Genomic DNA, 16,770 nt, shown 5'->3' with positions numbered 1-16,770 from the left:
AAAGAAAGAAAGAAAGAAAGAAAGAAAGAAAGAAAGAAAGAAAGAAAATACAAAGTCTTGTATACGAATGTTCACAGCAACTTTATACAGCTTTGTTCATAACGGCCAGAAATTGGTAGGAACCCAAATGTCCATAAATGGGTGAAGTCACACTTCAACAGCTGTGAATTCACAGTTCAACACACTGTGGTCCCATCCATACCACAGAATAGTCCTCAGCAATCAAAAGGCACCAATTACCGGTAAGTTCAATAGCGTGGATGAGTAGCAAAGAAAGTATTGTGTCAAGTGACAAAGACCAGGTACTTTTGAATGAAATTCTAAGACAGACATAGTTCATCAACCTATGGTAACTAAGCATGGGTTCAGTTGCCTTTGTGGGTGGTAGTACCTCTGAGGCAGCTTCCGGGGTGACAGGAACCAGGGCTGTGGTCACACAGGTGGGTTCAGTTTGTGGCAAGTATTTGACATCTGCCCCTTCCTAACACGTTTCGTTTTAAAAGTGGAAAAATTTTAAATACCCTAAGAAGGAAGGAGGTGGCCCTGCAGGTTATAACAAGAGTGAATGTTTATAGGGAGCTTAGTCAGCATCAGAAGAGGTATTAAATGCTTTATATTAAATCTTTACAAGCATTTTCCAGTGGGGGAAAGTGACACAAAGAGGCTAAGCCACTCATTAAATGCTTTGTCTTAAATCCTTGCAACCATTTTCCAGTTGGAGAGAGGGGTTAACTAATTTCTCCACAGTCACCCAGTTAGTGAATGTGGGGCTCTACAAGGATTTGAACTCATGGAGCCTGACTTCACCATTCACAGATAATCCATAACCCTGCCAGAGTAGCCCAGTTAGATTGCCAGGTCCTGTTGGTGAGTAGAAATCGTAAGTTGTATTTAGTCGGTAGTTGTGGATGGTATGGGGGAATAGAGAGATATGACCACACACACACACACACACACACACACACACACACACACACACACACCTGCCTGTACCTTAATAGAAAAAGATCTGAACGAATCAGTGGTTGTCAGAAAGACCAAGATGGGGGGTGGGCACAGGGGACCTTTTCCCAATCTACAATGTTCTCTCTTTCTTCCTCTTTCTTTAATAGGAGAAAATATTCATGCGTTTGTTGGGTGATTAAAATTTTGTTTTAAAAAGACTGAATGTGGAGGAAAAAGGGCCCCTGGTGCCCTGTTGGTAAAAAATAGATTTAGGGGCACCTGGGTGTCTCAGTTGGTTGAGTGTCCGACTAGATTTCGGCTCAGGTCATGATCTCGAGGTTGGTGAGACGGAGCCCTGTATCCGACTGTACAGTGACAGTGTAGACCCCGGTTTGGGATTCTCTCTCTCTCTCTCTCTCTCTCTCTGCCCCTCCCCTGCTGTCTCTCTCTCAAAATAAATAAATAAACATTAGAAATTTTTAAAAATGGATTTAAACAGGCCAGTCACAAAAGGATAAATGCTGTATGATTCCATTTATTTGAGGTCCCCAAAGGAGTCAAATTCATGGAGAAAGAAAGGAGACGGTGGGCACCAGGGGCTAGGGAGGGGCCCAAGGGGCTGGGAGGTTAGGGTTTCATGGGACAGAGTCTCAGTTTTGCAAGGTGAAAGGAGTTTTGTTTTGTTTTTTAATTTATTTTTGAGAGAGAGAGAGAGAGAGAGAGAGAGACAAAGCGTGAGTGGGGGAGGGGCAGAGAAAGAGACAGACAGACAGACAGAACTGGAAGCAGGCTCCAGGCTCTGAGCTGTGAGCACAGAGCCTGACAAGGGCCTCTCAAACGCGAGGTCATGACCTGAATCAAGTCGGATGTGCAACCGACTGAGCCCCAGGCGCCCTGCAAGGTGAAAGGAGTCCTGGAGATAGATGGTGAGGGTGGTTACATAATGGTGTGAATCTGCTTGATGTTCCTGGACTGTCCATTTGAAATGGATAAAATGGTAGTTTATGCCATATGTATAAATACAGCAATGATAATAAAAGGGTTTTTTTTTTTTTAAATAGATTTTTAAAGGGGCGCCTGGGTGGCTCAGTCGGTTGAGCGTCCGGCTTCGGCTCAGGTCACGATCTCGCGGTCCGTGAGTTCGAGCCCCGCGTCCGGCTCTGTGCTGATGGCTCAGAGCCTGGAGCCTGTTTCGGATTCTTTGTCTCCCTCTCTCTCTGCCCCTCCCCTGTTCATGCTCTGTCTCTGTCTCAAAAATAAACGGTAAAAAAAAAAAAAAAATTAAAAAAAAATAGATTTTTAAAAACACAGTGCAACACAGCTGTGACAGGGAAGCATGGGACATTTGAGAGAGCCCAGAGAACAGACGTGACCTAGAAGTGGATCGGAAGATCAGAGAGGACTCCTTGAAGAGGAGACCTTGCTGCTTGAGAAAGAGGCCAAGAAAGCACAAAGGGGCAGGCGTTGTATCCTGCGCGGTTAGGTGTCTGAGGAAAGAGAGAAAGGGAGAGAGGAACTGAAATTAAGGAAGTCAATTTCGTCTGGGGTAGTGGGTTCAAGCAGTGGCTCGTGGGAGGGGTCAGCAGGGGTTGATCCTGACTGTACCAGGTCAGGCAACTCGAGGGCAATGGGAGCCATGGGGGATGTGAGAGTGAGGGAGTTTTGAGTTTCAGATGGATCCCTTTAGTAAAGTGTGGAGAAGGGATTGAAGGGGGAGCCTAGAGGCAGAGTCCCAGAGGGGAGGCTGGGGCAGGCGGTAGGCATCTCGGAGGAACTGGGACAAGGCTACAGCCCCTGGGGATAGGAGAGGTTGCAGCTGAGGCGGGGCGGCTGGGCACACAGAGCTGCTCTGTTCTCTGACCCCACAGAAGCTTTTGGGTTCATGAATTTTTCAGCCAAACAGGCCTTGAGTTTCAGATTCCAGGGCTCTGGGCCCAGGCTTTTGGGTTCTATTTACTGCCTGAAAACATCTCAGGGACCCAGGAGAAGGGCTCTTGAGAGGTTCGGTGGTGATGGGCTGGGGCAAGGACCCGACAGTGTCTGCAACCCCCCGGGCCACCTTCTGAGCAGGGGACAGGTAGGAGAGGGGCAGGAATCCCCCTCTTTTGAGCAAAGACATCATAAAACCTTGGGTTTTCCATTGCTGACTGGATGACTTTGTCCAAGTCAGCAGATGTTCTCCTCACCTCAGCTTTCCCATCTGTGGAATGGAATAGGCCTCCAGAACTCAAGGCATTGTTTCTAATTGTTGCTAGGAGGATTCCCACATGGAGGACATGGAGGGCAGGGCCTGGGTATAATGAGCACCACACAAACGAGAGCTGTTATTAGTAGTGGCAATATCTGTTTGTTTGTTTTAAGTTTATTTGCTTATTTTGAGAGAGAGTGGGGGAGAGGCAGAGAGAGAGAGAGAGAGAGAGAGAGAGAGAGAGAGAGAGAATCCCAAACAGGCTCCTAGAGGTCAGCACAGAGTGCAATGCGGGGCTTGAACTCACGAACCGTGAGATCATGACTGGAGCCAGGATCAAGAGTCGAACACTCAACCGACTGAGCCACACAGCGCCCCATTTAGTAGCAATACTTGTATCTGGCAATATGGCGGAGCAGTTGGGAGTGGGTTGGGATTGGGCTCTTGAATGCCAGGACTCAGGTTCAAATTCTGGTTCAGCTGCTTCACAGCTGTGTGACGTTGGGCAAGTGGCTTCACCTCTCTGTGCCTCTGCTTCTTCCAATGTGAGAAGACAGGAAATGTTTTCCCCCTCAGGTCCTGAATTTTCAGGAAGACCAAAGATGGGAAGGCCAAAGTCAAACAGCGAAAAAATAACAAACTTGAAAAAATAATTGAGGAAGACACAAAGAAGTGTCAGGAGTGGGGCCTGGGTGGCTCAGTCGGTTCAACGTCTGACTCTTAGTTTTGGCTCACATCGTGATCTTGTGCTTTGTGGGTTCGAGCCCCACATCAGGCTCTGCACTGACAGCGCGCAGCCTGCTTGGGATTCTCTCGCTCTCGTTCTCTCTCTGCCCCTCTCCTGCTCGCTCTCTCTTGCAAAATAAATAAACTTAAAAAAAGCGTTAGGAGTGTTCAATGAACGTGCACGTCAGCTCTCAGTGCCATGATATTATCCACGTTAGACACCAGCAGAGAGGGGAGTGGTGGTTCTCATATCTGCTGCTCTCACCACCCTGCCTCAAGTCCCCTTATGGGGACACCCACCCCACCCCACCCCCAGCAGCTGATAAAGGTGTGGGGCTGGGTTTGCAGAAGGATGAAGCCTGGGAGAGCTGAGTGCCCTCTCCCCTCCACCAGGCCCTTCGGGACCCTCCCCACCGCTCCCAGCAGGATCAGTTCCAGCCAGGCTGAAAGTGAGTTTTCCCTTTCCTGCCCCAGCTCGTCCCGCTAGGAGGGCAGACAGTATGGGGTCCACAACAGTTAATGGGCAGATATCGAGGTATGCCCGGCAGGCCAGTGAGCGAAGCACCAAGACTCTTACTCCCATTTAACAGAAGGAGAGACTGAGGCCCAAGAGGGACCATCCCCACTACACAGTAAATAATAGTAATAATAAGAATAATAATAACAACAACAGCAACAATAATAGCACCAATAATAGCTAATACTAATAATTTACTGGGGGCTGGCTCCATCCCAGGCCTGCTCCAAGAGTCCCATTGGGGGTGATAACCCATGCCTGTGCACAATAGCCTAATGAGGAGAGTGTAGTTAACTCTATCTCACAGATGTGCAGACAGGAATCCAGGGAGGGGAGGGCAGGTGCCCAAGGCCAGCCAGCTGGCTGGTGGCAGGGCCAGGACTTGAGCTCAAGCAGCTGGTTCCAGTTGCCTTGCCGGGCTCTGCACGGGGACTCTTTCTGCTGGCTTATTCCTACTCATAAGGTCATGGTAGGGAATTTCCAAATGTCAGTCCCTTCCCTGATCCGTCTCACAGCCCGGCATTCCTTCTCTAACAGCCCCCAACCTCGCCACCACTCTACTGGCCTTCAGGGCTCCTGTCATGATCAGAGATCATCTTATGTTATGTGCCTCTCACCCTCCCTTCAAGAGAGCAGCGGAGTGGCTTTGTCCATTTGCCACCTATAGTGCCACAGAGGCTACCCAATAAATATTTACTCACTCCGCGAATCATCATCAACAGCATCAGCAGCATCACCATAACGAAAGCGGCTTCTGTATGTTCAGTCCAGCACCCAGTAGGTGCTCAATAAATGTTCGTTGAGTGAATAATTTTCTAATATACTCACAATAATACTGATCATTTACCTTGTCTACATTATTTTTTCCAAAAAATGTTTATTTATATATTTTGAGAGATAGAGAGAGTGGGGGAGGGACAGAAAGAGAGAGAGAGGGAGAGAGTGAATCCCAAGTAGGCTGCACTCTGTTAGTGCAGATCCTGATGCGGGGCTTGAACTCATGAACTGTGAGATCATGACTTGGGCAGAAATCAAGAGTCGGATGCTGAACCGACTGAGCCACCCAGGCACCCCTATCTTTTCAACATTCTATCAACATCTTTCTAAAAAAATTAAAAAAAAATTGTTTTTAATGTTTATTTATTATTGAGAGACAGAGAGAGACAGAGCATGAGCATGGGACGGGCAGAGAGAGGGGGAGACACAGGATCTGAAGCAGGGTCCAGGCTCTGTGCACAGAGCCTGAGGTGGGATTCAAACCCAGAAACCAAGAGATCATGATCTGAGCCAAAGTCGGATGCCCAACCAACTGAGCCACCCAGGTGCCCCTCTAAAAAACTTTTTAAGTTTATTTATTGAGAGAGAGAGAGAGAGAGATTGAGAATGGGGTAGGGGCAGAGAGAGAAAGAGAGAGAATCCCAAGCAGGCTCTGCACCGTTAATGCAGAGCCTTACTCAGGGCTCAAACCCATGAACAGCGAGATAACGACCTGAGCCAAAGTCAAGAGTCAGACGCTTAACCAGCTAAGCCACCCAGGCACCCCTCTATCAACATCTTCGTGTCACACAGTAGGAGCTTATGAATATTTTTGGTATCAGTAAGACTAACTTTAAGAATAATAATAAAGGCAGCTACATTTCTTCTGCTCACAGTGCTATCCATAGTTCCTCAGTGAAGGAATTTACTAGTCGGTAAATATTTGAGTGAAAGAATAAAGTAATTAGTCAATAGTTATTGTACGAATGAATGAATGATCTGGACAAATAATATTGAGTACCCAGTATGGGGCACTGGGGACACAGAGATGAACAGGACAAAATCTCTGCCCTAAAGGGGCTGATATGCATGGGGGTGATAACAAGACGGAGGAGAAACAAGATGAATGAATGAATGAATGGGTGGGTGGATGGGTGGGTGGATGGATAGATGGGTGGGCGGGTGAATGGGTGGATGAGTAGGTGGGTAGATGGATGGGTGGATGAGGATGAATGTGTGGGTTGAGTGAAGGGATGTGTGAGTAGGTGGATGGACGGGTGGGTGGGTGAATGAGTAGGGGGGTAGATGGATAGGTGAGTGGGCGGATGGCTGGCTGGCTGGCTTGCTGGCTGGGTGGACGAATGGATGGATGGTTGGTCTGGAGACTCCTCCCATCAGCACTCCTGGGTGCAGAGGGACAGTGAGGCGGGGCAGCGCTCCCCTCCAAAGCTCCGCCCTGCAGCAGTCTTCGCGTCGGCCAACCGCGCCGCTCACCTGGAGGCCTCCCCTTTAAGACGCACTCACCTGGGCTCTCACCTGCGCGCCGGCGCTTCCGCAGGAAGAAGGAAGCGGCGCCGCCGTCGCCTCCCGGCGCTCCCTCCCCGCCTCCCAGGTCCGCCGGCCGCCACAATGTCCGCCTCGGCTGTCTTCATCCTCGACGTCAAGGGCAAGGTAAGGCCGGGAGCTGGGGATACGGGGGAAGGACAGGTGAGGCTGCGCTCCCCTGGAGCCAGGGGCGGCCCCTCCTCGCAGGCCGGGAGGCTCCAGAAAGCTCCGGGAGAGCGGGTACACCCCTCCCCCAATCCCTGGAAGCCGCGGGTCGAATCCCACCTCCACTGTTTCCCAACCAGGTGCCGGGGCTAGGGGCTTTGCCTCTCCGAGCCTCAGTCTCCCTACCCGTAAAGATGGGAATAACAGGTCCCCACCCAATAGGAATTAATATAACCCGATGAATGTAAACTACTTAGCACAGTAGCCCTGCTCCAAACGTTAGGCGTTCAGTCGATTGAAGTTATTTCTGTCACCTTCATCATCCACATTATTAATATTTGGGGAAGATGGCAGGGGCAGGAGACCCTCATTCCCTTTTGGGGCTTTCCCTTTCTGGACCCCCCTCTCATTCGTCTTGTCATTTAATATCAACAAAAACGGTGGTGGTGAAGCCTAGGGTGTTTGAGGACCAGCCCCGTGCCATCCTGGTTCTAAACACTGGACTAAACCACCTTAGGAAGTAGGTACTATTATCATTGACTGCTTATTTCCTGCCAGACAGAGGTATATGAGCTAACAGGAGCTATATAATCTATCTTTCTTCCTATAAGCTTCCTTCCTTCCTTCCTGCCTTCCTGCCTTCCCGCCTTTCTTCCCGCCTTCCTTCCCGCCTTCCTTCCCGCCTTCCCTTCCTCCTTCCCCCTTCCCTCCTGTCATCCCTACCTCACCAATTTGGTGCCTCTGAAGCCCTGGGCAAGAGCGGGAATTCTGGATCCAGGGTGTGTTGGTTCAATTCCCAGTCTCCCCAGCTGTTATACACATGGTTCACACCTCAGTTTCCCCATCCTTCAAATGAAGAGGGTGATGGCACACCCCCCGCAGATTGTAGTGAGAACAAAATCAGTTAGCAAACATCCAGTCTTTAGTAGGACACGGCCTGGTCTTCCTGGAGGACTCCAGACATGTTTGCTGTTGTTATCGTGCACCCATTTTACAGAAGAGGAAACTGAGGCACAGAGTGGCAGAGTCTTGTCCCTGCCCTTCACTCAGGAATTAGGGTCAGAACCAGACACTCTGATGCCCCCGGATGAAGGGTCCCAGATCCCAGCAGTGACCGGGCCTTCTCTGCTCACGCTTAGCCCCTGATCAGCCGCAACTACAAGGGCGATGTGGCCATGAGTGAGATTGAGAACTTCATGCCTCTGCTCATGCAGCGGGAGGAGGAGGGCGCCTTGGCCCCGCTGCTGAGCCATGGCCGGGTCCACTTTTTGTGGATCAAACACAGCAACCTCTATTGTATCCAGACTCTGGCTGGGTCCCTGGAGGCCTGGGGTGTTGGCAGCTCAGGTCCAGAGAGGCTGGACTGAGGACAGAAGTTGCACAGCACATCAGTGGTTCAGGTTGGGGGCAGGGGGTGGGTGGACAGAGGTGAGATGAGGGTGGGAGGACAGGGTGAGGTTTTAGGGTCCATGCTCCATTTGAGACCTCCAAAATGGCACCTTTTCCTTAACCTTGCTGCCCATAGTGGTGGCCACCACACTGAAGAACGCCAACGCCTCCCTCGTGTACTCCTTCCTCTACAAGACGGTGGAGGTAAGTTCTGGCTTCCCATCGGCCAGCTGGTCTGTCTGTCTACCTGTCTCGCCCTAGTCTTTCAGGATCCATCTTTCCTAGGAAGCTTTCCCTGACCTCGCCCCATGGAAGCCGCATCTATCTCTGTGTTCTCATTAGCTGCTGTGGGATCATCTCTCCCTATAGGGCAAGGACCAAAGAGGTCCCAAGAGGGTATACTACTCAAATCTGAGCCAGAGAAAACCGGGTTCCAATCCCAGTGCCCCCTTTTCCTAAAAAAAAATTTTGTTAATGTTTATTCATTTTTGAGAGAGACAGAGACAGAGCATGAATGGGGGAGGGGCAGAGGGAGGGAGACACCGAATCTGAAGCAGGCTCCAGGCTCTGAGCTGTCAGCACAGCCCCAGATGTGGGGCTTGAACCCATGAACTGGGAGATCACGACCTGAGCCGAAGTTGGAAGCTCAACCAACTGAGCCACCCAGGCACCCCCATGCCATTTTCAATGACTGAGAAGGTGCTTGGTAAATACTTTCCAACCAACAAGAAATATGTATTGACTTGCCTCCTGCCAGGCAGAGAGGGGAGCAGCTCTGCATAAGAGAGGCACAGTCCCTGCCTGTCCTGAGGAGTTAAAGGACATGAAGGTGATTCAACAGGACATTAGGAGAACCAGTGACGAGGGTGCTAGACTCACCTTGATACTCAAGGGGGCAGGAGGGATGGTGGTGGCTTCACTGAGGAGGTGATATTGGAGCTGAGGCCTGAATGGCAAGAATGTCCCGGGCAGAGGGGACAGCATATGCGAAGGCTCTGAGGTGAGAACAGAAAGAAGGCCAATGGGGCTGGAACAGAGTGAGACACGGAGGGTTTTTCAAATGTCAGATGACTGACAGGCTCTCTGCTGAGGTCACGCCTCCTAATCCCCAGAGGCTCTGGACTTGGGGTCCCCAAACCCCTAAAGCCCTGTGGATAGAATTCAGGGAATCCACGAGCTTAGCTGTATTTCTATATAATGGGTTTCCTTTGTCATCTTGTATATTTTATGTACTGGAAACCTTACTCCATAAATAGCACCAGATACACAGCGTTTCATGGTACACACACACACACACACACACACACACACACACACACACAAAATAGTTCTGAGCCCTTCCGATCCCTCCTCCAGGAAGGCTTCCTGGACCTCCATGCCTCAGGGTTCCGACTTTGTGGTTTCCTCATTTTTTGCACTCAGCACGTTGTATCGTGTTGGTTCTGTTACCAGTCCATTTCCCTCGCTAGACTTCCACGAGGCACGGACATTGTTGACTCCGCTCACCATTAATGTTCCAGCACTGGTATATGGCAGACACCCATCAGCTGCTTGTTGAATTGATGGCTGGATGAGTGGGGCCGCAGCCCACGGCCCCAGCTACACCACAGCCACGCCTCTGTTGGTGTCTGTTTCCCCACACCCCCAGGTATTCTCTGAATACTTCAAGGAGCTGGAGGAGGAGAGCATCCGAGACAACTTCGTCATCGTCTACGAGCTGCTGGACGAGCTCATGGACTTCGGCTTCCCACAGACCACCGACAGCAAGATCCTGCAGGAGTGAGTGGGCCACTAATGGAAGGAAGTCGGGGAGGGTCAGGGAAGTGTCCCTGGGTCCAGCTGCTTGTCGCCCCTGCCTTCCTGACAGGTACATCACACAGCAGGGCAACAAGCTGGAGACCGGCAAATCTCGAGTGCCACCCACTGTCACCAATGCTGTGTCCTGGCGCTCTGAGGGCATCAAGTACAAGAAGAATGAGGTGTTCATTGATGTCATAGAGTCTGTCAACCTGCTGGTGAGCCCCCCACACCTCTACCCCTCTCCTTCCATGGCCTGGGGGCAGGAGAGGAGGCTCTATGCCCGTTGACACCCCGTCCTGTGTCATGTGCACCCTCAGGTCAATGCCAATGGCAGCGTCCTGCTGAGCGAGATCGTGGGCACCATCAAGCTCAAGGTGTTTCTGTCGGGAATGCCAGAGCTGCGGCTTGGCCTCAACGACCGTGTGCTCTTTGAGCTCACTGGCCGTAAGCATCTGGAGGGGGGCGCGCGAGGGAGCTGACCCTACCCCATCTGGGGACCCAGAGAATCGCAACCGGCTCTGAAATAAGCACTCGCGTGCCCTCTGCTGGTCACAGCCGGTGCTGCGGCTGCTGGTTCACTGGTGCCAAAAGTGGATACCGCCTGGCACAAATACAATGGAGAAAAAGACCAATCCCTGCCCTTGGCGCTGACATTTCAGTGGGAGTAGGAGACAGAAGAACATCATATTGAAAAACCTGATAGCAGGGCGCCTGGGTGGCTCAGTTGGTTGAGTGTCCGACTCTTGGTTTTGGCTCAGGTCATGATCTCACGGTATGTGAGTTCAAGCCCCACATCGGGCTCCACGTTGACAGTTTAGCCTGCTGGGGATTCTCTCTCCCTCTCTCTGCCCCTCCCCTTCTCTCTCTCTCTCTCTCTCAAAATAAACTTAAATTGAAAAAAAAAAAATAAAACCTGACAGCAAGAGCCAGATTCCCTGGGTTCAGATCCTAGCTCTGCCCCTGGCCAGCTCGGTGACCCTGGGCAAATTCCTTGTCCTCTCTGGGCCTCAGTTTCCTTATCTCTAAAACAGAAGTAATGATAAGTGGTAGGCAGGGAAGACAGGGCTAAAGACCCTGTCCCAGACCCCCAGGGTCACCTGCCTGCTTGGCTCCGAGTTTCAGGAAGCAAGAACAAGTCTGTGGAACTGGAAGACGTCAAATTCCACCAGTGTGTGCGGCTGTCTCGCTTTGACAATGACCGCACTATCTCCTTCATCCCACCCGACGGCGACTTTGAGCTCATGTCCTACCGTCTCAGTACCCAGGTGAAGCAGGGGAGAGGCCCCCTGGAGGGGGTGAGAGGTGACCCCAGAACCTCCAACAGCCCCCTCTTCTGCCACCTGTAGGTCAAGCCGTTGATCTGGATTGAGTCCGTCATTGAGAAGTTCTCCCACAGCCGTGTGGAGATCATGGTCAAGGTAGGCCCAGGGGAACAATGACTTACGGTGTTTGATCTGCCCCTCCCCACAGTCTCCACCCTAACCTTCTCTCTCACCCTCCCTGGCTCCTCACTCCCCTCCGGCCACACGGGTCTCCCGGCTGGTTCTCAGACGTGTCAGGCACAGTTCCCTGTGGGGGTTTTGCATTGGCTGTTGCTCCTACTTGGGCTGGCCCAAGGTTTCGGCTCCCCACCCTCTCACCTCCTCTGGCCTCTGCTCTATTGACCTGCGTCGGTACTGCATCTACTCCTGTGTGGATTTCTTTTCCCCAGTAAGAACATAGTAAGTTCCCAATGACGTCTAAATGGCGCACAAATCGCAACTATTCACATTGTGGTTTTAACTGAGCCTCTACTTTGTAAGGGAACTGAGGGACAAGAGGGAAGAAATAAAAGATATGCTGCCCTCAGGGAGCTTGCTACCTGGGGGACACAGACAAACCATCAGCAAATACTGTCAGAATAGATCCCTCATCTGCCCGCTTTGCACTCCCTCCACCACATCTACCCTGGTCCCCCATCTCCTGCCCTCGCCCCCCCACTGTTCCTCTAAAGGACACCCGTGAGCACTTGAGTCTGGCTGCGTGTCTCTCTTCTGCCCAGAACCTTCCATGGCTCCCACTTCACTGAGAGGAAAAGCCAAAGTCCTGGCAGCCCACTAGACCCTACGACCATCTGCTGTCACCTTTGTGTCCTTCCACGGTCTCCCTCTCTCACTCCATTCCAGCTATATCGGCTTCCTCTTTGTTCACACCAAGCAAGGTCCTACCTCAGGGCCTTTACACTGGTTGTTCCCTTTCCTTGGATCACACCCCCTCCCCGCCCCAGATGTCCACGTGGCTCCTTCCCTGATCTCCCTCGATTTTTTGCTAAATGTCACCTCTTCAGAGGCCTTTCCTGATTTCCCTATTTAAAATTTCAACTCCTTGGGACACCTGGTTGCCTCAGTTGGTGGAGAATAGGACTCTCGATCTCAAGGTTGTGGGTTCTAACTCCTTCTTGGGTGTAGAGATTACTTAAAAATAAAATCTTTGGGGCACCTGGGTGGCTCAGTTAAGTGTCCGATTCTCGATGTCGGCTCAGGTCATGACCTCACAGTTCGTGAGATGGGGCCCCGCCTCAGGCTCTGTGCTGACAGTGCTGAGCCTGCTTGGGGTTCTCTCTCTCTGCCTCTCCCTCTGCCCCTCCTCAGCTTGCGGGTGAGCTCTCAGGTGTCCATGCACACAGATGCTCTGTCTCTCTCAAATAAATTAAAAAAAAAATTATTTTAAAAATAAAAATAAATAGGAGCGCCCGGGTGGCTCAGTCGGTTAAGCGTCTGACTTCGGCTCAGGTCACGATCTCGCGGTTTGTGAGTTCGAGCCCCGCGTCAGGCTCTGTGCTGACGGCTCAGAGCCCGGAGCCTGCTTCGGATTCTGTGTCTCCCTCTTTCTCTCTCAAAAATAAATAAACATTAAACAATTAAAAAAAATAAATGCTAGCTATCAAATGAAAACTCCTGTGTGATGGGCTAAGAGGCAGCATTTTAGACCAGCGAAAGGTCTAAACGGAAGGCGCCAAGAACGGGGTTTCTGGAGTCTCGTGTGGGCGTGAATCCCGGCTCTGCCACTTGTTGGCCGTGTGTCTGCAAGCAACTGCCGCAGCTGCCCCGCGTCTCCATTTCCTCGCCTGTGAAATGGGCAGGATGGTCGTACGCACCTCGGGGCTGGGGAGGCTCTCTGTGAGGTACTGTGGGGAAAGGGCTTGCTGAACATGGGCAGAATGCAGGAGTGAGTTCTTCACGCCCCGTCCTCTCCCCTGACAGGCCAAGGGGCAGTTTAAGAAGCAGTCGGTGGCCAACGGCGTGGAGATATCCGTGCCCGTGCCCAGTGATGCCGACTCCCCGCGCTTCAAGACCAGTGTAGGCAGTGCCAAGTACGTGCCCGAAAAGAATGTCGTTATTTGGAGTATTAAGTCCTTCCCGGTGAGTACTGGGTACTGAGTACGGGGTGGGGCCTGAGGCGCCTGCCCCTGCTGCTCGCGAGAGGCGGAGAATAAACTGGAGACCCATGTTTGCATGCACATGGTTATCCTTTAGGGGTAATAAAGCCGGAAACCAGGCCGGCAGGTCCCTGCCTCCCAGGTCTTGAGGACACCAGCCCTGGGTTCAAGTTCTCCACCCTTGCCTCCCTGAGCCTTTGGAAACCCACTTCCCTCCACGGAACCTCTGTTTGCTCATCTGTGAAATAGACAGGATCACGATACCCCATCCTGGGGCTGCCGGAGGATTCGATCAGTCCCTGGGGATCGGGTGGGGGGGGTGGCGAGGGCTCATCAGGGGACTGGAAAATGGGAGATGGTCATGAGAAGCACTCTGACCAGGCTGTGTCGTTAGAAACTTCAGCTGTGAGGGGCACCTGGCCGGCTAAGTCGGTTAAGCGTCCAACTCTTGATTTCAGCTCGGGGCATGATCTCACGGCCTGTGGGTTCAAGCTCTGAGCTGACCTTGGAGCCTGGTTGGGATTCTCTGTCTCTCCCTGCCCCTCCCCTGTTCCTGCATCCTCTCTCTCTCCTCCTCCCCCCCCCCCCGCCAAAATAAATAAACATTAAAAAAACAAACAAAAACCTTCGGCTGTGAATCTCGGCCAGGAGCTTTTACTGTCTTGTCAGAAATGGACCGAGAGCAGAGCCTGCTTGGGGGCCACTGTGAGGATAGCGTGGGGCGTGTAGAGGCCTCTTGGTGTATCTGACGCCCCCATGTGCCCTCAGGGGGGCAAGGAGTACCTGATGCGCGCCCACTTTGGCCTCCCCAGCGTGGAGAAGGAGGAGGTGGAGGGCCGGCCCCCTATTGGGGTCAAGTTTGAGATCCCCTACTTCACTGTCTCCGGGATCCAGGTGAGTGCAGTGGGCTCCCCATTCTCCTACCCCTTGGCTCCTTCCCTAGCCGGTATCACCTCCCCTCTGCAGCCGGCCTGTGCCATCTTGTTCCCCACCAGTACGTTCACTGTGTCTTCACCCACCCGCAAACCATGCGCCGTTCCCTTGGCCTGTGTCGCCTCGTCCCCCCAAAACCACATTGTGTCTATTCCCTTACACCGTGCTCTTTCCCACTCTCCTGTGCCGCCTCCCCCTTCCCCTACTCCCGCTGCATGTGCCAAACCTTTGACGCGAGCCATGTCCCCTCATCACTCCCCAACCGCGCCAGCATAATCCCCCGAGTTGCGTTCCACGCGGTACCCTCGCCACAGCCAGCCTGCCCCCACCACCTGGGCCGCCTCTTTCTATTCCGTTTCAGGTCCGATACATGAAGATCATTGAGAAAAGCGGTTACCAGGCCCTGCCGTGGGTTCGCTACATCACCCAGAGTGGCGGTAAGGCAGCCGGGCTCCCTGGGACGCTGGGGTCAAGGAGATCAGAAGGATGGTCTCGGGGCTTTGACTACGCCCTGGCTTGGAGGGCACCAAAATTCAACAGGCCTGGCCCCAGGCCTATCCTGTCTTTATCACTGTGCCACCCTGGGCCTCAGTTTGGCCCATCTTTAAAATGGGGGCAGCTGCAGTTCTAGGGTACTGATCAGGTTTGGGCAAGGGAGTGAACGCATGGTACCCCCATCTGCACCTGGAAACAAGCTTGTTGCTATGGTTACTATCCCTGTGTTACAACCCCATTCTTGTCCTTGTTACATATCCATGGGTTGATCATGAGCACTGGGGTGGGGGATAGGTTGGGGGGAGGGCTTTCTGTCTGTTCCCTTTCCCCAATTCTGAGATGGTCTCTGCTCATTGTTTCCCTGCAGATTATCAACTTCGTACCAGCTAGGAGAGAGAAGAGGTGGGGCCTAGACATGGGGCCTTCCCTCTCCCCAGGCTGGGACTGTAGACTTCCTGGGAGGAAGATGGGGGATGTGTGTGAGGGAAGGCCCCTGACTTAGCCGTTTCTTGCTCCCAGCACCCGGCATCCTCCCTGCCTTTCTCTCTACCCACAGGCTAGGAGGAACAGTCTCCCCACCTCCCTCTGCCTCCGGGCTCCCCACTCCTCCAATTTTATATGAAGAATAGAGGAGGGTCTTGAAGCCCCCCTCATGAGTGCCTTCTTGCAGTGACCTGCCTTAGGGGTGTCGGGGCCCCTCCTTCACAGCTGCTGAGCCCAGAGGCCACCCTGGCCCACCCTGAGTTTTAGGATGGTATTAAAAAGAATGAATCTGGCTGCTGTGTATATTACTGACTGGGGACTGGGAATGCCAGGGACACCCCCCCCCCCCCGAAGTGCCGGGATGGGGATGGGCAACACACATCCACTCCCCAGCCCCCCTCGTGGCATCTGCCCAACTCTCTCCTTGGGCCCAGGCTCCAACCGGGCTCCCACACCACCGTCAGTTCCTCTTGCGGCCGCCAGAGGGCGCCTGTTAACTTCTAAGTCAGCTCGTGGGTCTCAGAACCTTCCCACAAGCTTCCCGTGTTAAAAGTAAAAGTCAAGCGCTCGCCGCAGTACCCAAGCCTGATCTGCGCTACCCCTCCTCCTCACTTAGCTGCCTTCACCTTCTCCCACTCTCCTCCTCTAGACCTCACGCTTCCTGTGCACAAGTGCGCTCCCACCTAGGCCTTTGTGGTTCTAATGCCCTTCACCTGGCATGCTTTTCCCCAGATAGTCACATGGCTCCTTCCCTTTCAGGTCGCACACGTCACCTCAGGGAGGCCCTCCCTGACCTCTCTATTTCAACGGCCTTCTTTTCCCAAGAGACTATAACTTACCCGTTTTATCACCTCCACAGAGTTTACCATTCTGAAAAGATTTAATTCCTGTCTTCTCCCAGCCTAAATGGTGGGGGTCCCGCAGCAGGAACCACCTGGCTGGCTCGCTCTCCAGTTGGGCGCCTAGTACACAGAGGGTGCTCAGTAAATGTTTCAACGCAAGCATTTGCAAGAGTCGCCTCCGACCTCAGCTCTCTCGCCTCCCTGGCTCGTCCACGTGGCGGCCGCGGCTGCAGCGTGAACTTGCCCTCGCCCCGGCCCTTGCTGTGCCGGGTTTGGCTCACTCTGAGCCAGAACGTGAGTCCTTCTCACCCACCCCATTTCCCCGTTTTATTTTCTTGGCGGTGCTTAACGGTCTTTAAAATTATGTAGTTGCCAGAATGTACGCTCCCCAGCGCCGAAAACGGTACCGGCACACACTGGGTGAGTGAATGAAATAAAACACTCTGAACATAGTAAGGGCTAATAAATGCTTATCCCGTGACTGAACGGTGGAACCCCGAACTGGGCTGCCCCAGCCTTGCCTCCCTTCCTCCCAGAGGTGCCGAGGTCCCGAAGCAACCCGCGCTAC

The 16,770-nt window shown here is 52.6% G+C and overlaps 1 protein-coding gene across 1 annotated transcript; it reads left to right on the top strand.

The window, feature by feature from the left end:
• Positions 1–6,225: 6,225 nt before the first annotated feature.
• On the top strand, positions 6,226–15,673 carry AP1M2 (adaptor related protein complex 1 subunit mu 2). The gene is made up of 12 exons (XM_049642425.1): positions 6,226–6,803; positions 7,982–8,138; positions 8,368–8,435; positions 9,880–10,010; positions 10,099–10,246; positions 10,349–10,475; positions 11,154–11,296; positions 11,378–11,449; positions 13,274–13,432; positions 14,218–14,343; positions 14,744–14,819; positions 15,245–15,673. The coding sequence occupies exons 1-12, from the start codon at positions 6,498–6,500 to the stop codon at positions 15,265–15,267; spliced, it is 1,536 nt and encodes a 511-aa protein (XP_049498382.1). The 5' UTR covers positions 6,226–6,497; the 3' UTR covers positions 15,268–15,673.
• Positions 15,674–16,770: the final 1,097 nt, after the last annotated feature.

Source organism: Panthera uncia, chromosome A2 (assembly GCF_023721935.1).
Source record: "Panthera uncia isolate 11264 chromosome A2, Puncia_PCG_1.0, whole genome shotgun sequence".
NCBI lineage: Eukaryota > Metazoa > Chordata > Mammalia > Carnivora > Felidae > Panthera > Panthera uncia.
Note: the sequence above shows the minus strand (reverse complement) of the source record. Positions and strands in the feature narration are given on the sequence as shown.

Coding starts and splice junctions, on each gene's coding strand:
- AP1M2 (XM_049642425.1), top strand. CDS start 6,498: ATGGATGGTTGGTCTGGAGACTCCTCCCATCAGCACTCCTGGGTGCAG. Junction 8,436..9,879: donor TCCTCTACAAGACGGTGGAG/GTAAGTTCTGGC, acceptor CCACACCCCCAG/GTATTCTCTGAATACTTCAA. Junction 11,450..13,273: donor GTGTGGAGATCATGGTCAAG/GTAGGCCCAGGG, acceptor CTCCCCTGACAG/GCCAAGGGGCAGTTTAAGAA.